General features: G+C 38.6%; 1 protein-coding gene across 1 annotated transcript in view; it reads left to right on the plus strand.

Annotated features, from left to right (window-relative positions):
• The window catches only part of CALCR (calcitonin receptor), a 60191-nt gene that overhangs the window by 16526 nt on the left and 20939 nt on the right, over positions 1 to 22726 (plus strand). Inside the window, exons 4-6 of the mRNA XM_061997125.1 lie at positions 562 to 674; positions 3525 to 3616; positions 10485 to 10611. Of these exons, the coding sequence (XP_061853109.1) occupies positions 562 to 674; positions 3525 to 3616; positions 10485 to 10611 (332 nt within the window). The remainder of the gene's footprint in view (positions 1 to 561; positions 675 to 3524; positions 3617 to 10484; positions 10612 to 22726) is intronic.

Consider the following 22726-nt stretch of genomic DNA (forward strand, 5'->3'; position numbering starts at 1 on the left):
CACAGTATTTTTAGCTAATTATTTCCATTGACACCTGAAACTCCACTAGCATCTGTGTATGGATAAGCGATGTCTTAGTGAGTGTCAGGTTTGAAAACAGAAAGTTAGATTTGCATGCTAGCCGGTGGGCACGTGCATTTTTAAACATCAATATTTCAGGTTGGGATGAGAACTAACAATATGCAAACACCACAATGTTTACCTACCTGTGCCACCTCCATCAGGTTCAGCATCAAGGCCTAACATTACTTTCTCTTCCATAAAGAGCTTTCAACAACTTCTTTAAATGAATTTAAATAATTGCTTCTGAATGAAGGCTGAGTATATAGGCATTACTACATATATTGAAGACAAAAGGAGATAAACAAGATGTATACCACCAGATAAACTCTTGAGAAAAAAACAAAACAAAACAGACATGTACATTAATTGCAGAAGCTGAAAATCCTTTGGATTTTGATACAAGGTCTTTTATTTCCAAACATATATATTCTTTTTAATGTGTTTTAAAATCTGTAATATGGATATGCTAAGATAAATATTATTGCAATTTGTCATCAGAGAGGGCTTCAAAATACTGTGATGAAACTGGAAACTGGTTCCGCCATCCTGAAAGCAACCGAACTTGGTCCAACTATACCCTATGCAACTCTTTCACCTCTGAAAAATTGAAGGTATGTACAGTTAAAAAGGCAGCAGTTGTTTGGGAATGATTTGGGACTGGGCAGTAAGACACATATGTGTGAGGTCAAAGTAGTCCTCATCTTCTAGCTTTATTTGTTGCACAAGAATTTAATACCATTGGCCTCATGATTTTAGCTTATTAAAATTATTTGATGAATGCTCAAGTCTAAATACAGGTTTGCTACCAAGTGGATAATTTAGTAGCAATTAATGCAACTGGTTTTGCACTAATTTTGAAATAATTTTTTAATTTCCTATTATTTTCCCTAATTGTCCAACAGTTATAAAATGATACTTCAAATTTTCAAGTTTTCTTTCTGTAATATGTATCTACCAAGCTGTTGATGTCTCCTCTTCAGAGCTAGAAATATTAATGTATGCTAAAATTCTTTTGTCTAAGCAAAGAATATCGCCCTGCACTGACTTCCTTTGAAGTGACTACTACAAGCCTGAATGCATTTAGCAGTTTGACTGAATTCGTTGAGACTATTTACAGTAAAGAATTAAGTATTTGAATCAATATTTCCAAAATCAGGTTGCTAAGCGGAAAGAGAACTAAAGCACCACCATAGAAACACCAAAGGAAACAAGGAGAGAGAAATCTGAGAAAAGTTTAAAAAAACAAAAAGTTAAGTACACTCATGAAAATAAACATATTTCTCAAATGTGAGTGGAGCTCCAGGAAAATCTGATTACAGATTTGAGGCAGAATAATTTGTGACTATATGTGGAACTGGGGAAGGAAAAGAGTCAAAAAGTGATTTGATTTGAGGTTTGTGTTGGAGATTTTTTTTTAATGCATTCAAAAAGCAGTATGTCATTCTATTTAGTAATGATCCAGCCCAAAAGGCCTTGGAAAAGTCTACTGGATTAGGGAATTCTATAAATTTTTGCAGCTTGAGGAACCATCATGGTAAAATAGGGCTCACCTATGTGACAGAGAATATTAGTAAAAATCTGAGCTCACAGAGGTATTAAATGGAAGCACGATAAAAATACAATTTTTTCCAGATGTTGGCCCATATAAGGAGGTAAAAAATGTACTTGAGTTACCTATTATCCATGCCTTCCAGAAGAACAATTTTGAACATCATTCAAGCAAAATGCAGATAGAGCACAAAGGAAAATTATACGTGCATCAAGATTCTTCTGAAACAAAAAATAATGGAAAATACATAAAGAAACTGTCTTTACAGAAATGCCAAGTTAAATTATGACCTTTGATCCGGGTCTTCAAAAACAGCAGTATGCTTCATTTGTAGAGTGTTTTCATGTACTTGTGTATAATATAATTAACTGAGTAAGAGGTATTTCTATTAGAGAATTCTCTTTCCCCACTTCAAGAATGCTTTGTGAAGGAAACCTAGGAGACATAGGGTATCTATTATGCACAGATTTCCATAACTTGGTGATAATTACACGTAGATCATGTCAGGTCTGTATGGTCAGGATAGTATAAGTGTGACTTTGGTTTAAATTTGAATCAGGCCACTACCGCTTAAGTTAATGAAAGCAGAAGCTGATTCCAAAGTTGTAGAATGACTGAAGAACAAACTAGGTAAGAAGATGCATGCACACCTTTGATAAGAGGACCGGCTTTGTTTTCTGAGTTTTATTTATATTCATTTTCAAATGAAAGTACATGGAAACACCAAAAAACAGGTGTGCCAAAACTTAAGGCTACAGAGAACAGTTCATCTAATCAGTGAAAAGAGGAAAATTGCTTATGTATAACAAAGGAAAAATGAATGCAGTGGAGCTGATAAGAAAATAAACCCAGCAGAGCAACTAGGGCCTGCTGTCTAGTCAATTTCAGGGTAGGTTGGTACTGTATTAGTGCTATCAGAAAAGAGGGCAATAATGAAGTCTGGCATGCCATTTAACCACCTGCAGTCTTCTGACATCTGGATGATGCTTAAGAGCTTGGCTGAAACCAAAGTATGACATTTAAATGCTGCAACATTCTGCATCCCAGGTGCTATCCTGTGATTTTGGTTCACTGTTGGCATACAAAATATGGATAAGCCTATCTTAAATTCCATTGACATTAATCAAAATGGAAGCTCAATTGTCTATTGATGCATTCCGGCTTCACAGCACTGTATGATCATCTTGTTGTGCAATACCAAGGTTCACACCAGTACAAACCAAAATTTGTTTCACAGTTTGCTGCTCTAGTGTCATAGGAGTTTAGGATAATTTTCTTCTTGTTTGATGCTTTCATGACTCTGTAGGTCTTAATCACAAACCCCTTCTGACTTCTCTCCAAAGAGGAAAATCTCAATATTTGTACTCATTTGTCAAAACACTTTTTTCTGTATTAAAGTTTGTATGGTGTCTTCTTATCCTCTCAGTTACCTGAGACACTCCTGGAGCCCCTCACTCCAGAAGGACTTGGGTTCTGGAAGAACCTAAGTATCACCTGAAAATGTAAAGATTTCTCTGCATCAGGTCACTGATGAATACGCTGAACAAATAGCCAGCCTCAACACCAGTCCTGAGGGCACCTAACCACTGACTCATCTCCAAAAGTGACCATTAAGCTTTTGCTCCCTGTTGTTTAAGCTGCTTTCAAACCACAAAAGCTTTTGACTAATCTTGTGGCAATCTATTCTTGCAGGTCACTTCAGCACAGCAGGAACAGGTCAACTCATGTAACAAACACCTTTAGACCATGATTTTAATAGACTGCTGATATTAAAAGTGTACAGAAAAAAAATCTTTGAAATAAAATAAATAAAATATGGGAGATTGATTTTGTAGATTTTTCCCCAATGACAAAAAAATCCTGAGTGTCTGCAAATTGTTTATGTTTGCCTTTTCTCTTTGTTAAATTGCAGATGGCGTTCATACTTTATTATATGGCAATCGTTGGCCATGCTTTGTCTATAACATCCCTGTTGATTTCCTTGGCAATTTTCTTCTATTTCAAGTAAGTGTTTCTTATAGGCACTCTCATCTTTCCCTGAACAGGAATATCTTCATGTGATGCTGATGGACTAAGCTATTGACTTGAGTAGGTGTTTGCAGGACTCAGCACTAAGAATTAGTCTGACACTGGTGTGTAGTCTGTTATCATCATTAAAAGGAAAAAAAGTTATGTACTGTATCAGAACTTTAAAGAAGTTATTATTAAATTCAGTAACTAGTAACTCTTAACTAGAGTGTTTAAATCTTGTCCTTCAGTGAACCTATCTGCATATTAGATATTTTGTTATCTGCAGTTAAGGAGCAGAGAAAGCTCAACTTTACCATCACACATGTAGTCACAGGTTCAGTTGGAATTAGTAGTGAAGGACTGTCTAGGAACTGCCTTTGTTTTTCAGCTTGAGCAAATGGTAAACAACAGAAGATATCAAAGGCACTGAGCAAAATAATGAACAATGGAAAAGATCCTGAGCTATTGTACATCCAGAGCTAAGATGATTCATACAAGCTATATTTTTCTAGCCCATAAGCAATCTTTTTAAGGTATTTCTTTTTTGCAATTTTACTATGAACTGAAAACTTCCCAAACTCAGAAGTCATGGTTGTCGTGTCTACTCAAATGATACATTGATAAAACAGAATGATACATCCAGTATAATGACCCAAATGGGATGATATCTTCCTAATTTCAACATACATGCATCTGTTACATGTAATCAGATAGCCAGGCCAGCAATTCATAACTGGAGATAGAGAGATACTCACCACCAATGAAGTTTATCTGGAGATAACTGCAAGGTAATCTAAGTTGCATAAAGTTTTCCAAGGATACAAAGTAGTATTCCCCACACTGCACATTGGGAAAGAAAGTAAGAATGGTATAACAATTACAACTGCTTTGAATAATATCCGCAGTTTTAGCCTGATGGGCTTTTATTGCCAAAAAACTTACTTCTTTCACAAATACAGCAAAACCCCAAACTCTTCAAAGAACGCAGTATTCTTTGAGCAAGGAAAAGGGAACAAAAAAAACCACTTTTTCTTCACAAGCTTCTTCACAAAGTTTAAGAATAGTTGCACAAGAGTGGCAACCTGTAGTAATTAAAGATCCAACATTGATGTCATTGTAAGAGTATATTCTTTCAAGTTTTTAATTTAGCCTGCAATAAGTTATTACAAGCTAAAATTATGCTAAAATACAAATAGGACTGTGTGAGAATTTAAGTAAGCTTCTTTCTACATGAGTGTCAACACATTTGAGCCCTTGATGAGTACTCAAACTCCAATTTTTTGTTTCTTTATCATTAGCCTCATAGAAAGATTAATTGTATTCTTTTGTGTATGCATCAATTTATTTCAGCAGCTCAAAGACATATTAGCAATTTGGAAACACAGAATACTTCTAGGAATTAATTCTCTTTCCAGCAGACAGATAAAGAGCATGATTTGTATACACAGGTCAGAATTTATCATTTGTTTTTATCTCATGCCAAATTATCAATATATTATGCCTTATTTACAAAAAGACACCTATTTATTCTTTGTAGGGCCTTAATTTTCCAAAGCAGGTTTTCACACTGAAATTTACAAATCTGAAAAGAAAAAAATGGCCACGGTTCCTTTATGTTACAGCCTTAAACAATTGTCTGTAAATGTTCAGCCATTCCTTTCTGTCAAGTGTAGGGCCAGGGAATTATGTACACTCTGCATTTTTTGTCATGATCACTTATTTCTAAACATCTACTATGACTCTTAGTACAGAGTTTTTGTCTAAACTAACCCGCACTGGTTAAGTATCTTGAAACTGGTAGATTGAACTTTCTGTAGCATAAGTTAAAAACTATGCAATGTGATAAACTTTACATGTTGGTTTGTGAGTTATCATCATCTTCATTATCCAGGTTTCTGAGGTGTACTTTTTTGGGCCATAAATATGCATATGAAGTTATGTAGAAACCATCAACACATACCAAACAAAAAATTCTGACACATGCATAAGAATTGCATAAATCTGGGGATAAAATAACCTCAAGTTGAAACCTCACCTCTATTAGAGGCTCTAAAAATCTGCAGTGAAAGATGCACCACAAAACCCAGATACACTGTGCCAGTGCATACATCAGTTCTAGCCTCCTAGTCCCTATATTCACAGAATCACAGAATGATAGGTGTTGGAAGGGACCTCTAGAGATCTAGTCCAACCCTCCTGCTAAAGCAGGTCCACCTAGATCAGGTCACAGAGGAACATGTCCAGGTGGGTCTTGAAGACCTCCAAGGAAGGAGACTCCACACCCTCCCTGGGGCTCCCTCACCCTCACAATGAAATAGTTTTACCTTATATTTAAATGCAACTTTTTGTGTTCCAGCTTTATCCCATTTCCCCTTGTCCTGTCACTTGATACAACAACAAAAAAAGATGTCCCAACCTCCTGACATTCACCATTTAGATATTTGTAAATATTAATAAGATCCCCCCTCAGTCTCCACTTCTTCAGACAGCCCCAGTTCCCACAGCCTTTCATTATAAGATGCTCCAGTCCCCAATTACCTTAGCCTGTTTCTGGTCACAATTTTGATCTGCAAGTACTACATATGTATGGATATGTTCAGTTTGTGTGCCTTCCAATAGTAATTTCCTAGGTAACATTATGCAAAGCTTCTCCCTTGTTACTTTATCTGGTACTGGTCCCTGGAAGGATACACTATGGATGAGGGTATCCATATAGGCTGAAAAAAGGATGTATTTAGTAAACTGAGATGCCAGAAGAATCTGATATAAATCTTGGGGCTATGTAATCAAGTTCTGTGTCTCAAATCTCAGGCATGAAGGGCAGTACAAAAACAAGCCCCCAAGATCACCACCACTGAGGGTGAGTCTAGGAAACATAGGAAAATCAAATAGTTGGACTTTGCAAGGTTACACACTCATAACAGGTGGATCCAAAATACAGGTTGTGAATTGTGCTTATTTCCAGAGAGACAGTTTGATGGGTGACTGTGATAATATACAGTAACCAGATACAGAGATAGCTAGAAACTGTTAATGAATTGATAATTCCCTTCCATTTAAGTAAAGATCACAAAAACAGAGCCTCAGAAGTGCTTTGAGAATATTGGGAAGAGCATAATTTAGTCTGATTTGGAACACTATGCCCAGGTTTCAGGGTTCTTTGGGATAGTAAACACAGGATCTGGTTAAATTTGACCCAAAATGGACCAGAAAGGCAGCAAGTGAGACAGAATCAGGCTGTCTGACTCAGTCTTGGCTCTGAGTCATGGACAACGCATCAACCTGACTGGTCCCAGGCCATGCTGAAAGACTCCTCTTTGTAGCAACCTTATAGACACTAACACACCCCCTCCTCTCTTTCCTCCTCCACTTCTCCTGATATTCTGTGACTAATCTATGACATAAAAGTTACAGGAAGAAGCAGAAAAGGGAATTAAAAGAAAGCACTGCAAAATGGGAGGACAAAGAGGAACCAAAACTGCAATCATAAGAAAATGAGAATAAAGTTCTATGTGTTCATGTTACTTTCTTTTTTCTGTCATTTCGCTGTGACAGCAATAGTTTAATTGACCTTCAATAGAAGGCAGGCTGTCAATCAGATAGCAAGAGATAGTTTTGGGACTGTGTAACAGACTGTGCAGCAACAAACAGCTTGTAGAGGTTGCTGTTTTCCACATATAAGTCTTCCCCAGCAGAGATTTATTTTTCAGTTTTGGGTATCAAGATTCCTAATGATCTGGCATCGCAGATGTTGCAGTACTTTCAGAAGGGAATAGTGAATCAGTAGTGACAAGCATCACTAACTCATAACGGTAGACAGTATTCCTAAAATAGAGTGTCTAACAGTTACATGCATCATCACATTACTTCAATATTTTTATCATTGCAAACTGAGACCTCATTACTTTATATAATAAAACACAAAGGAAAAAAAAAGAATTCCAAATCACTTTCAATTTCATTATTAAAACAAAGATGTTTGTATGAAGATAGATGGGGAGGGAGTACAATAAGTCTAGATTTGCCAGAAAAATAGATGGTAGACACCTGCAGTCTACTTGTTATCAAGGCTATGAAAGGATGTTAAAGAAGAATAACGGTGTAAGGATAATTTCTGGAAGTTGGGACTTTTCCCAGGAATAAGGGAGAGCCTGGTAGAAAGCATAAAAATAATTTGAAAACTTAACAAATGCATAGGAAATTGGTTAAAAATTTGATATTCTTGGTATTCATGAATAAGAAGAAATGACAGATTCATAGCATAGATCTATGAAGGAAATTATACTAAAAACTACTTGGAATTCAAAATATCCTAGATATAATAGAAAGGTGGAGATAGGAACTCAAAAGTAAGTGTGGCTCTATGAGTAGATACAAGACCCTATCTCTATCAGAAGAAAAGTAAGAGACACATAGGATAAAACACAGGCAACCACAAGAAACAGGAGACTCTGAGATACTCCTGGTAGAGGCATATTGACAGAAAAAAATCCCTCATGTTTTAAATACAGCTAACTGGGTTAGTGGTGTCTTCTTACATACTGATTAATGTAGCAGAGTAGGGAGCATACAGAAAGATGAGTGTGGGGTGCCTTCAAAACTACTGCAAAAGGATGATTAGGAAATCAAGAAGGCCAGGAAGAGAGATAAGAGAGGTCAGAGAAGGAGAAGATTACAGATTCTTATCAAAAACAGCACAGAGAATGGATCAAGTAAATGTTTTGTTTTTTCTAAAACATTGTTCTGTGTGTGGAGCGAGTCAGGCAGGTGCTGATGCCATTTTGATGGCATGCACTGAAGGTCAAATTAAAAAGTGAGCGTGTGGAAATACACAATGATCTAGATGGGTCTTTAGTGTGAAAGCTGGGGTCAGAAAAAGAGATGGGGAATACTGAGAGAAAGGAGGAGAGTAAAATTAAGAGACGAAGACACACAGGGAAAGGAGCTTGGACAGCAGACTAAGGCAACAAGCAGTGAAGGACAATCCAATTTTTATAGAGTAAGAGTGGCAAAAGTCAAGCAGAGCAGTGAGGAAGGATAGGAATGGGAGCAGAGACACATGTACACATGTAATGGCAGAGATTATCACAAAAGTCTGTGTCTATACCATATAGAGAGGCATCTGGAGAGACAAGAGTCTGCATTTCTGTGGCCAGGAGCTGAAGAGACTGCTCTAAGTAATTGCCAAATTTTTATTCTTTATGAACAGGATTGGAATCACATGAGTCCTGTTTCCAGAACTGTAAGAGAAAGAGAGGGTGATGGGCATGTGATACTGTCCCAAGAAAACTTGATCAGTAGTATAGGCAAAATTTGGTGATGAAGAATGTGGAGAAAGGAAGACTCAGGACTGGATAAATACCACCAGAGCTTAGGAGTGGAGAAGGAATGTTAGATTAGGCTTGTGATGGGAGCCAATACAGGTGGAATAAGCACAAGAGCACACCAACCCTTAAGATTCTGTGATAGCAAAAAATAACTCCAAAGAATTAACTGTTTTGCCTAATGTCCTACAGCAGATCAAACTGAAAGTGCACTTATCCCTGTATCTGGTTCTCAACAGTTGCTGAAGCTAAAGGGAAAATATAAAATCAGAACCAAAGATGATGTCTTGGTAAATGAGATAAATAAAAGTGATAAGCGTTGCAGGATGTTGACCATAACCAGAAAGATGATCTAAAGGAAAAAAATCCATCCAATGATGTAAGGAGAACGAAGAATAAGTGACAGGTGACCAAGAAGGAAAAAAAAGAAAATAAATAAACAAACAAACAAGCAAAATAAGGAGAAAATTACTCAATTGGCTAGATTAGCTCTTTGTTTTTAACAAAGGAGCATTCTGTGTTTGCCTCCACGTGCAGTGTCAGAAGGTCACAACCTGTACTTCATTCCAGTTTGCAGGACACTCCTAGTGCCAAGGAGTAAACTTACCTCAGCTAGATAGTGATACTTGCTCTTCTTACCTGTTTTCTACCTACCAGTTTTGCCTGCTTGCTTTCAGTAGTCACTGAACACGGACATCACAGAATTATCTAACAACTCTATGATTGCCTTTCTACAATCACCTCCTGCCAGCCTTGGGCTGTGCTCTGGGGCGTGGAGCACTCTTGGGGGACCTTATTTTCTGCATCAGAGGTAGCTGAGGAAGAGCCATGAGGATTTGAGCAGGAATTAGAAAGGAGAGATGGTTCAGGTCTGAAATAGCAGCCATGAGTTGATTTCACAAGAATTCCGAAGAATTATCTTGTGAAATTCTGCTATCCAAAATAACATAAATCCTACCCTCCTTAAAATCAGTCATTCAGAAAAGATTGCTGCTCATTCTGAGGAAAAAAACCTCTTCTGGTTTGGGATCTCGGCCGGAGTTAGAAACATGTAGGATACCAACCCAAATCCCCCTGTAATTCAAGGAGATTCCTACCCAAAGTTCCCATCCTGTCCCACCATTAATTCCTAAAGTAGCAAGTAATTTTCATCTGAGTAGTTGAGAAATTGAGTCTCTGGGGAACAGTTACTTGTAAAGCATTATTCCTGATGTTTATTACTTGTATCATGTGCATCTAATAATTCTCAGGATTTTGCTTCACCATTTAATATCTTGGTTACCATGAAATAAAGAAAGGCATCAAGAGCTGAGAATGTAGTTGGACGACTCTTTACAACACGGTCTAAAAAGCATGTGGTGTTAAACAGGTGTAAAAACAAAACTAAAAATTTGTCAGAGGTTATGGCTGCAAAGGCATGTATTTTCCAAATATGCCTTGCCAAAAGGCATTCTTGAGAAACTGTTGCCAGAAAGAGCTTGTTAAAGTGACATCAGAAGAAAAATACTAATTTATGACATGTGCTAAATATTTTTCAGGAGCCTCAGCTGTCAAAGGATAACACTGCATAAGAATTTATTTTTTTCTTACGTGCTGAATTCCATGTTTACAATTGCCCACCTCATTGCTGTTGTTCCTAACCCGGGCCTTGTAAAAAGGGATCCCGTAAGTACTGCATGATTCCTCTCCATCTTAACATCCAAGTAAAATTAGTATGGCCATGTCAAAAGCAGACATTCCCATACACCAGTTAATGACAGCCATCCAGTAAAACACGTACAAATGGTACAGATTCTTAGAATTTCACTCAACCTTGCTCAGGTCTTTTACTGAACAATAAAAATCTTTGAATCAGGTTCAGCAAGCCCATCCATACAAACATATGTCAGAGTCTCACTGCTCTTAGCCCTAACTACTTAACATTTCCCAACAAATCCCCAAATGCCCTTGGCAGCCACATGTCATTTCTCACGTGCACATACAGTGGGGAGGTGGTAAATCAAAGCAATAGCTTACTTTGCGGCTCTTAGATAGTGATGCAAATTGGGCCAGCCCCCCAGTACATAAATAGGTTTGACAGATCTCAGTCACCCAGCTCTGATCTTGCTAACACTACTTGCATCGGACTTGCCACTTTTGCAGCAGCCTTGACTGAATCTCTCAACTTATGTCACAACATTGATCAGCTTCTCTCCTAATAAGATTGTTCAGTTACCATTTATCTGCTTTTAATTTGGCAAAAGCAGTTGAACATTGTCACCTTATATTATCATGTGTGTTTCTCAAATGTGTGCTGGTTAAGTAAGCTAATTAACGCAGGAAAGATACAGATTAAAGAAAACATAACCAGTCCCAGAGACCATCTGGTAACTGAAAAAAATAGAAGAGCAGAAGGATAATTAAAAAATCATACATTTTGTTACTTCTTACTTCATAGCGTCATATATATGCATCCTATGCAAGAGATGCAATGAAAATACTCTTGATATTTGAAGATAAAAAGATATCAGGCACCTAAACTGAATTAAAATAATTATCTCAAGGTTAAGAATGATACTTTCTGAGAGCAGAAATAAATGATCTGAAATGCAGTGCTTTAAAATAAAAGTTGAGGCTGTGGTGAGGACTCTTATGCTTCAAGATTTCTTTAACAAACTTTATCTAGTGCCTTTGGGCTGGATCTTTATTTGGAATGAAATCTTGACCTCAGTGAAGTCAATGACAAAGCACTTAGAGGCTTCAGTGGAGCCCTGTTGCCACAGGACAGGTACCAGAATGCAGAGAGTATAGAAATGACAGAAGTGGTTACCTTTGGAGGCTTGGAGTCCCAGAGCAGTGTGGAGATATACAATCAGCTTTCAGGTCTCCAGCCAGAATATGAAGAGGATCCTTCCTGCTGAATACAGTCACAGAAATCACACAAGCAGCATCCTTCAAGTGATATTACTGAATACAGCTGTGGTAACAAACCTCATTAGCAGAAGCTCATTAGCTAAGCACATGCTTTGATGAATGAAACCCTTATTTGCACTTTCTTCTTCTAAAGCAAATCTGCATTTCTTTGGCTCAGCGGTGAACTGCTGTCTAACAAGGCGAAGTTTAAAACTTGGGGCCAGAAGACCTGAAACCTCTGATTTTTGTTCAGCAGTCAAATACAGGATGAGGGTATACTACTGCTTGATCTTGCCTTATATTCTAGATTTCTTAAAGAAATCGGGAAAAAAGGAGTTGAAGAGACCTGTTGAAAGTCTCTCCACATTACTAGAAAGTGTATTCTGATATTTTAGTGACATAATGAATTTATAAATGCATGTCTAGGAAAAAAAAATGAATGGCAAGAGGCAGTTTTTTAAACATGTGATGAAATTACATATAGTCACCATATGAGTGTATGAAGACTTAAAGGATTTATGTTAAAAATTTGCTTATTGCATAAGTAAGATTCCTATAATAGTTTTTTTTTAATGCCTGTTGACATCCCTAATGCACTCTCTGTTTTATCAAGTCCATTTTAAGCTGACTACTTCTGACTTCCTATAGTTTGCTGCATTTATCCACTTTCTACCTGTGCATCTTCTGAGATTGACAGGCTCATGTATGTGTGGCTCCTACCTCTGATATACACAGAAATACTGAAGTATGTAGAATGAATTCCAAACAGTCACAAATACTCTGTATTTAATGTCCATATACAGAGATGAAGTTGCTGGTATTCATTCAGAAAAATAATAAATTTGTTTCTACCCCTATAACTCCTGCTTTTTTATTTTTCTGTCTAAATTTTCACAATAGATTTTAAGTATGCAATGCCATGGGTAAAGACATATTTATGAGCCTATCAACAAATCCATATTATTTTGGGAAAAAAAAAAAATAAAAAAAGAAGATTCTGTTAAATAACAAAGAGAAAAGACAGGAGAAGCAAGAGAAGAAATTAATCCCTACCGCCAAGACATTCACATTCTCCCTGTGATCCAGACAGAAAAGATGTGAGACAATCCAAAGCATAATTTACATGAGGAAAGTCTGTATTGCATCCTTACTCACATGTAGTTTGCTGCACAGTTAAACCCTTCAATGATCATTCTGTTCATATAAAATGGTAAGTCAAGTCACTTTTTGGATATATCTTAATTTGCTTTTTTATCTCATTTTTTTTCCCTCTCTGGTTATATAATTTTTCTTTCTATCTCTCTCTCTTTCTCTTTGATTTATCTGGATCTGAAATGATGGAAGAGAAAGATGTGAGCCCAGATGGCCATACAAGAAGCAAAGAAGCAATGAAAAAGGTTCAGGGACACTTGAACAAGAATAAACAGGACACACGTATGAATGCTTGTTTACATACACTGAAAAATGTTACATGAGTTGATTGATTGCATGTTGTATCAAAAATAGCAACTGTATTAATTACAGTATTACTGGAACAGATTTTATAGGAAACATTGTCTTCTATCACATTCTTAAATGAGACTGACTCACAGAAGAAGGGTACCCGTAAACAGCACATTGTGTTCTGCATTAAAACCCCTGGAAATATAAATAAATCCCTTGTTGCCTAATCTATTAATATATTCTTGCACATCAGATTTGTGGTTTTCACTTTTTTGTATTTCATGACAGTAGTGATTTTTATGCTCAGTACTGATGGGTGTAAAGGAAGATACAGCTACTGATTGGAAAGAGAGCTCTGCTAATGAGAAACTGAATAACTGATGGGCTCTATGGGAACCAACAGAAATATATTTGTAGATGGGACTAGGTTTTGTCAAAAATCAATAATGGCTCAGTAATTAGAACTTCTTCCAGAAAAGCTTTAAGAGATCTTAGTGTATTTTCATTGCTTTCCTGTTCTAGTGGAGGTATCTGTTCTTTTGCCAGGCTCTTCTGTAACATCTTCACCTTTCGTGTAGTAGTTTCACCATTGCTTCTGGTATTGTGTGGTGTGAACAGTTTGATTGCAATTGCAGTTTACACAGTCTATAGCAAGAGCCAATACACTTTGATAGCTCTTGGGAGCCCTGTGTGGGCCTTCATGTTTGATTGTGGTATATTAGAGAGTAAAGACGTAGCATTTGTTCAGGCATGCTCTAATCTTACTGTCAAGTCTGCCACTCAGCTTATTTATGCCTTAATGTATGAATAATCTGGGTACAGCAGCAAAGCTGGTAAAGGAAAACCCAAATAAATCTGTGTTTTATTACAAGCACCATGATTTCATTTTCTCAGCAAGGTCAGGTTGGGCATGGGCTGGGCTGGGTCTGGCACAGTCCATTCCACTAGCTTACTTACTTAGTACTAACTTACTTAGCTTTTGGACATGGGATGTGATAGGCTAAAGCCTATCTTTCTGTAGATATGGATATACTTAAAAATCCTGGGCTATTTTACCACTCTAGCTGATGGTGCAGCACACATTCTATGTCTGTGACAGGAGCACATAGTCCCTTCTTCCCAAGCATTTTACTAAATGTCACAGAATCATAGCATCGCAGAAGGGTAGAGTTGGAAGGGACCTTTAGAGATCATGTAGTCCAAACCCCTTGCATAAGCAGATCCACCTAGATCAAGTCACACGGGAACATGTCCAGGTGGGTCTTGAAGACCTCCAAGGAAGGATACTCCACACCCTCCCTGGGCAGCCTGTGCCAGGGCTCCCTCACCCTCACAGTAAAATAGTGGGGTTTTTTTATGTTTAAATGGAACTTTTTGTGTTCCAGCTTCATCCCATTACCCCTTGTCCTGTCGCTAGATACAGTAGAAAAAAGGGATGCCCCAACCTCCTGACATCCACCATTTAGATATTTGTCAATATTAATAAGATCCCCCTCAGTCTCCTCTTATCCAGACCAAACAGCTCCAGTTCCCACAGTTATACTTCCTCAAAAGGAAGATGTTCCAGTCCCCTGATGATCTTTATGGCCCTGTGCTGGACTCTCTCCAGCAGTTCTCTGTCCCTGTTGCACTGGGGAATCCAGAACTGGACACAAGACTCCAGATGAGGCCTCACCAGGCCAAGTTAGAGGTGGAGTAGAACCTCCATCAACCTGCTGGATACACTCTTCTTGATGCATCCCAAGATACCATTGGCCTTCTTGGCCATGAGGGCACATTGCTGGCTCATGGTTAGTTTGTTTGTCAACCAGGACTCAACCAGCTGCAGAGCTACTCTTCAGTAGGTCAGCCCCCAGCCCGTACTGGTGCATGAAGTTATTCCTCCCCAGGTACAGGACTCTGCACTTGTCCTTGTTGAACCTCATGAGGTTCCTCTCTGCCCAGCTCTCAAGCCTGTTGAGATCCTGCTGAATGGCAGCACAGCCTTCTGGGGAATCAACCAGTCCTCCCAGTTTGGTGTCATCAGCCAACTTGCTGAGGGTACACTCTGTCCCCTCATCCAGGTTGTTGATGAAGATGTTGAACAAGACTGGCCCCAGAACCAATCCCAGTGGAACTGCACTGGCCACAGGCCTCCAACTCGATTCTGTGCCATTGATCACCACCCTCTGGCTATGAATTTGCTATGAATTGCATGAGTTGGGATGACAAAGGGCACTTGATTTATCTGTATTGCCTGAAACACATGCCTTGTCAGGAGGCAAGCTTTCAGGAGAAGTCACTAAGCTGTTTCATACTTTGCATTAATTCTTAAGGAGACCAAGATAAAGTGAGGAAGAGGTCACAAAAGTTGTTATCGGCTACCATTACAGTCTTTAAGGAAAGGCTATGGTGGTAGTAGTATTAAAAAACTTGTATCCTCATAGACACTAGAACACTATAAGTAATCTTACCATTGACAAATTCAAGTGAAAACTGTGACTGAGTGTATCAGGTTTTCCCCCCCTGCCACAGTAAAACAGTAGAAATAAAAAGCTGAGCTGTCTGGGCAGATAAGCAATGTATAAAAGGTAGTTACTGTGAGTTATGGGCTTACAATCCTGATGACTTCCTCTGTTCTCAAAGGAAAAGAGGTGGAATGAGAGCCAAGAAAACAAAGGAGATTCACAGCATTTTACCTAATAATTGTTACCTTCTCATCTCTTGTTGCTTTCAGTTCCTTCTGATGTAGCCTGGCGGAGCCTCAGACTTTTTAAAAGATTTTTTTTCAAATGAGAGGCTAATAGCTGATACCAGTGAAGATAAATGGCAAAACTACTGCCCTGACTTGTGTTTGCCTCAGTAGTTCCAGCAGTCCCTGTGGAAGCAGGAAAGATGGGACTACACAATGAGAGGGGAGCTTTGATCCTCTGAGTTGTTTCATGCTCAGGGTAGAGCTTCAGGAGGCACGATTTTTCTTAAATTAATTTGATTCTTTATTAATGTAACTATTTCCAGAGATTTCCTACCACTCTTAAAGCATCTCCAAAGTCTTTCGTTCTTCAGTCCTGTTTCCAGTAGATTACTTACAGGAGCCTCTCCAGCCAGTTTAAACCCAAAAGGATGACTCAAAGCAGTTCTAGTGTATCTTTTAGATCCAAAAGTAATCAAAGACTAAACTTGTAATAGACAATTACTGTCCAATGCCTAGTGGTTATGTCTCCTGGGTCTTCTGGTGTGTCTTCTATGGTAGGAAAAGGTCAGTGTGAAAGTACGATGACAGTGAAAGCTGTCATCATCTTATCTAGAAGCTCTTTACTTAAGGAAGGGTCCAACTGGCTATTTAAAACATTGTCCTTCTGCTGTCTCAAATACAGGAATTAGACTGTATGAGACTGGGCTCAGTGAGTATTTTTGAATTTACAAATTGTGCAAATTTTGTGAATTCACAGGTTATATTTCTGCATTGACTTCAGTAGGACAAACTAGCTCAGCAAAGTTGGCCTGGAGAGGCTAAAATATGTTATTTCCTTGGTGTAAGTCAAAGAGGGCCAAAGTCAGTCTCCAGTTCCAGCCATGCCAAGCTCTGTTGAAGTCAAAGGTTCTCCAACAGTTTTGCAACTTATCACACCATGTGCAGTGTTGAAATTCTGGCATTATTTTTTCATCTCCAAATCAAAACAGGGAGCAAGAGTGCCTGTTGTGGGCAAGTGAAATAAACCTTTTAATGCACCATTTACAAGTGAAGGTCTGAGGCTGTGCTTTAGACTTTGTGAGTGCCCCAAGGTAATTTTTGACATCTACAAGTTAATATGTAAATCTCATTAATTTTTGTTTCTCTGCACAGATTCATGAGGAAAAGCTCATATTTCCCAGCCCTTCCATTTCCCCCGTGACAGCTCCCTGGTTCCTAGCATTCACCAGTAAAGCAAAGAAGAGTGGGTGTTTGATTGGCACAAATTCTTTCCTGACATAGCAAATGCTACCAGGACAGAAGAGTCACAAGCTATCTTTTGAAACAAGAACTAACATCCTTCTAAGATCCATTTTAACTTCTTTTTTTTTTTTTTTGTAACCACAGAAAGTTGCCACTGGTAATAGGGAAACCAATGGAAAGAGGGAGAATGGATAGACTTGGCTCTAATTTTTCGGTTTACAAAGATGTGCTGGTTAAAGAGCATTTCTGAGGTTTATATCTGATATGGTTGAACCTGAGGTGTGAGCAAATACAGTCCCTGATGTGCATGCATCTACAGGAGGATCACCTCAGGAGGTCTCAGAATTACAGAATCACAGAACCATGGAATCACAGAACCGTAGGAGTTGAAAGGGACCTCTAAAGATCTAATCCAAAACCCCTAATAAAGTAGATCCATCTAGAGATGGGCACCTAGATGACAGTCCTGCTCTGTGTGCCTATGCCCTCATCCAGAAAATAGAACTGACACACACAGGGAACAGATTCTCCTGCTGCCATTGCAATTCTCTAGTATGAGTAGAATTGGATTTCTCAGGGCCTAATTTTTTGCTTCATAACAGCATTTACTGTTATGAAGTCTTTCCCCTGGCATGAGGTTCAAGGCCAGTCTTTCCCCTGGCATGAGGTTCAATGGAATTAATGCAGACTAAAGGACGTTGTGAATTCAGAACCAGCCATAAGATTTAGCACAAATTTTCAAGTTGGAATAATATCTGCATTAATTTTAAGGCAGATCTGTCAGGGTCTAAGTGGAATGAAATAGAGCAGTAATTCCCATCATTTTTCTCAAGGTCTTTCTTTCTTGTTTATATTCTCAAAACTCTCAGAGTAATGGGGGAAACAAAGCACCATGTAATCCTGGTGGTGTCAGGTTTGCTGATCTGATGTGGTACACCATGCCCAGAATATGAAGTATGGATGATTACAGCATTTATAAATTACACTTCTGTGAAGAATATTTGTGGTTTATGTGGAACAACTGAATCTGGGCTGCAGAGTCAGTCAGGCACCGTCTCTGTGAAAGATCTGAGCTTTCTCAACGGGAAGGCATCATCAAATTAACAGCTGCCATCAATAGTGGAAAAAAGACATTTAAGAGTCTAAGAATACATATTTATTTTGAGATACATTTCCTCATCTTAGTTTCCTCAGAAATTATTCTGTCTACATTTAAGTTGCTTGCTCTTCTTTTAAAGTTGTATCTATTAGTATACTCAGATTTCTCAAAACTGTTGCAGCATCATGAAGGGAAGAAGGACTATAGCTCTCATGTAGCCGAATCCCAAGGTATTTCATGTCAAAATAACCCAGACTGTATCGGATCCTGTGGCTGGCATTTCAGCAGTGTGATCCCTACACACCTCTTTTTTTATGAGGCAGAGTGCTGTTTTCTCCAGAAATGTGATTTTGGGGACTTCATACCCCAAAATGCCTGAAGGCATCAGATCCTAGGGCTTGTTCTAAGATTTTTGGGCTGAATCATTTATTCTCAGGTGAGAAAGACCTGTACTCTCAGACACAGTAAGGATGAAAGCAGAATGCCCAGCACACAGGACAAAGTGTAGATTTAAATGTTTCTATGAAAAGTTTGATTTAACTTGTCATTCTACCTAGTGTTTGTTTACCCTCATCATCTCTGGACCCTGAAGCACTACCGTTGTATCAGTGGGAAATGAGAATTCCAAGGATGGCTGTTTTCAAAATCTACAAAACCTCAGCATTCCTGGTCTTACTATCATTGACTGCAATTCTCATTTGTCATAAAAAAACACACTAGCTGTATGTGTAAAATGAGTGAATCCATTCCAGATTTGCTAAAAATCATGATATGCCTCCAGAGCTGCTACTCAAGAAATATATGCTTATTTTACCCTCCAAACTGAGCTGTAGCAGTCCCTGAAGAGCTGTTAGTCTTCCACAGTATGCAGTTGTGCTTGACTTGATTTCTGATGCTAATTCAATTTTCCATGATTTACTGATGCTTTTTGTCGTTTTTCTCTTTGGTTTACCTCAAGAGATGGGAAAAGTTTGTAATTAGAAAGTGAATATGTAATTACAAAGTGAATATGTCCTAAAAATGTAGGGTGAGACCTCAATGACCATAAATTTGTATCAATTGCACTGTCTCGGATGTATCTGAGAGACTGAAAGATCAATAGATGATATATCACTAGCCTCTAAAAGCACTGGCATGGAAAAATGTCAAGTAGTGGCTTCTTAAATGTCAGATCAACAAGTGTAAATGCTAACAATTGCCTTTTTGGTGAATTCTGTGCTACTCCGTACAGACGTGACATCCTCTAATGAATTCCTGTTCCTATGCTCTCTACACAAGGCTTCCCACATGAATGGTGCATTTAAGCAGCTTAAGTTTTGCTATTTCTCTGAGAATATAAAGCAATTAGGTTTAGAAACTTGACTGTTGTAGAAACAGCTGTTATTTCAAGATAATTAAAATTAAACTTGAGGTTCCTGTCCAAATTGTCCTTATTGTGTGCCTTTAAAAGGGACTACCTAAAATATAAGAAATTTGAGTCCAAATTGTTCAGAAAGTAGATTTTTCAAAATCCTCCCAGAGACTGACATTTTTGAAAGGAGTTCCCCTCAAAGGACAGTATCATAATGTTCCCATGCCACGGCTGTTTTCCTCACCGGGATTTGTCTGATTAAATGGCAGTGCTGCCACTGCCTGCAGCTGTGTCTGCTGGACATTTTGCCTTCCTCTAATGCAAGTGGCTAAAACAGGTCAGGTGAATTAAGTGTGGAATGCTCATTCCTCTTCAGAGACTATTTCAGTCTACACATCTATACGGTAAAGACAGAAATCCAGGTTGGGTGAGATGAATGCCATCCATGCTATTTCATTGCCTTTTGCTGACTACTGTGCAGACCTGTATGAATGCCCATTTTTAGTCATAACCCAGCCACCCTGCTCCTCTTAAAGCTGTTTAAGACCAAACAGAAGTAGACTGAAACAGAAGAGAAATGAATGAAAGGGCATCAAGCATCTTTACAGATAACAACCAAGCACATGTGGTAAGAGTATTGGAGAAGAAATAGGGATGACTTTGAGCAGGAATTAAAAGCAAGAGGCTTGGACTTGTTGGCAGAATGAGCTATCAACTAATAAGAGGTCAATTATTTGAATGATTAAGCTCCTTCCCTCACTATTTCATCGCAAATAGCTTACCCAATTTACTCTGAATTTTCTAGTGTCCCCTTGGCCCAACATCTTCCAAAGGGTTTGGTGCTATCTCTGGCAGCAGATCACTCCAGGAAAAGCACTGGAGCAGTCTAAGTGCATCTAGAAAATGAAAACACTCATAGGGATTTAAGGTCAGGTATGTCTTGCATTTGGGTGCCTATTTTGTAAATACATAGAGCTAAGCTAGTTGCCCCACTCTCTATTTGTACAAAAAGATAGACAAAGGCACATTAAGGGCACTGTCTTATTTTAGCTATCTCCTTTAGGATGAAGTGGGTTTTGCTGTAATCTCCATCTATTGGCTAATGAGTCCTTTGATTACAGGAGAGACAGCTTATGTGTCTGTATAGTCTCACAAATCCCAGTTGTATAATTAGAAAATCCCTGGAGTGTTTGATTGAATCATGGAGTGTTATCCATGTCATCAAAGCTGTATGTGTACCTAGTCCCTAGGAAATGTCTTTGCAGGTCTAGGTTTTACACATCAAACATAGACATAAATACAGTCAGATATTGGATATACTCCATGGAGGCTTAAACTAGCCTGGCTCAGGGTGTGACAACATGCCCAGAGCTCAGGTATGGCTACAAAATCATCCAAGGCACTGCATGAATAACCTCTGCCCTGCTTAGTCACCCTCTTTTACCTGATGACTATTGCTCAAATGTGACAGTGGAAGAGGAGTGCTTGGAATAACTGAAACTCTACCCCTTTTTATTGGGGATTACCTCCCACCACAGGGAGAACGTGGCTGCAGATCTTGTGAGTGCACTGACTCCCTTTCCAGTCCAAACGAGCAGTAGTAGTTCCTGTACTGTTTTTTTAGGCTACCCTTCCTATCCCAGTTTTCTCCTTACTGGGGCTCCTTTCTGATGGCATCTCTGCCCTCCAGTATTAGTCAGACTTATATTTATGATGCCTTCTTAAAAAAATGCCTCCCTTTGGCAACTACAGCTCAGAAACCAAGGTAGTGAACCCCATGAGGTATAGTGAGGCTAGATGTTGCTCTACCTGGCAGCCCAGGTGTTGTTGATGGCAACAAGGCCCACAGGCCTGGAGCCGGTGGCTGCCCTGCTGGCAGTGCTGGAATGGGCCACAGGCACTCCCAGAGAGCTTGGCCCAGAACACAGCACTGAAAATGTTCAAAGGGAGCAGTTGCTACGGCAGCCAGGACTCCATTGTGTGTGGATGTAGCTGCATTAAATCCTGTCCAGAATGCCTAATCCTGGGTTGGCTGTTTCACTACAGTGTAGATGTGGACACTGATGCTGTTAAAGATAACCCTCATTGTTTAATTTCATATTTTGCTTTCTTGTAACACAAAACCTAAGATCCCTATGAGCAACTGTGTACATTTTGTTCTATAAATAGTTAAAAAGTATATTAAAACATTAATCTTAGCCTGAGCCCCTGTGTGCCAGGTTTCTGACTGGAACACAATTTAATGGATGACTCATTGTAGATATATTGTATAATGGTATGACATTCTGATAGCTAGTGATTTACAGCTACAATACTTAGCACTCTCTTTCTTTGGAAAGTCCTTTTATTGCTTATTTGTGTAACATATGGATACTTGGAATTTAAAAATATTTTCATAGAATAGCATTCTAATAGCCAGAAAAACCCAAACAAACATGTAAGGCAGATCTATAATCAAACTTCAGGCTACTCCTTCAAAATGCTAAGCTGAGAATGTTTGAGAATATATTGTATTGCCTTCAAACCAAATTTTAACAAATCATGTCTGGCCCCCAGGGCAAGCAGTACAATCCTGGAGGGTCCTTTGCTGCCTTGCACTGGGGACGTTCACAGAAGTGAAGAGGAATCAGACTAATAAGGTCAAATATGTTTATTTCCCATTAAATAAAGTGCACTACTGTAGTGATGGCCCATATAGCTGCTCTGTTTTAAAATCAGTAACCTTGGTTGGCCTATTCCTAACAATTTATTTGAATTGTTAGTTGGGGCATTTCAGTAGATAGTGAGCTTTTGAAAAGAAAGGTTTTGTTATGCAAACGAAGAGGCTATCACACCCTGTCTTTCCTTAGGAGTTGGCAAGGACTGGGGAAAAATACAGATCTCCTGACCTGACAGCCTGAGTCCCTTCACCCAAGAAAGCATGGTGGCAATGAGGACACACAGGAATCTGTACAGATTTCCTATGCCAAAATTAGGTCTTTGACTGAATTAGTAGGAAAATCTGCTCAAAAACAATTAGCAGTTTATTTCACACATGTTTCATTATTACTATTGAACATAGTGCTCTGGGTTTTATGTA

This window comes from Colius striatus, chromosome 5 (assembly GCF_028858725.1).
Source record: "Colius striatus isolate bColStr4 chromosome 5, bColStr4.1.hap1, whole genome shotgun sequence".
Taxonomy (NCBI): Eukaryota; Metazoa; Chordata; class Aves; order Coliiformes; family Coliidae; genus Colius; species Colius striatus.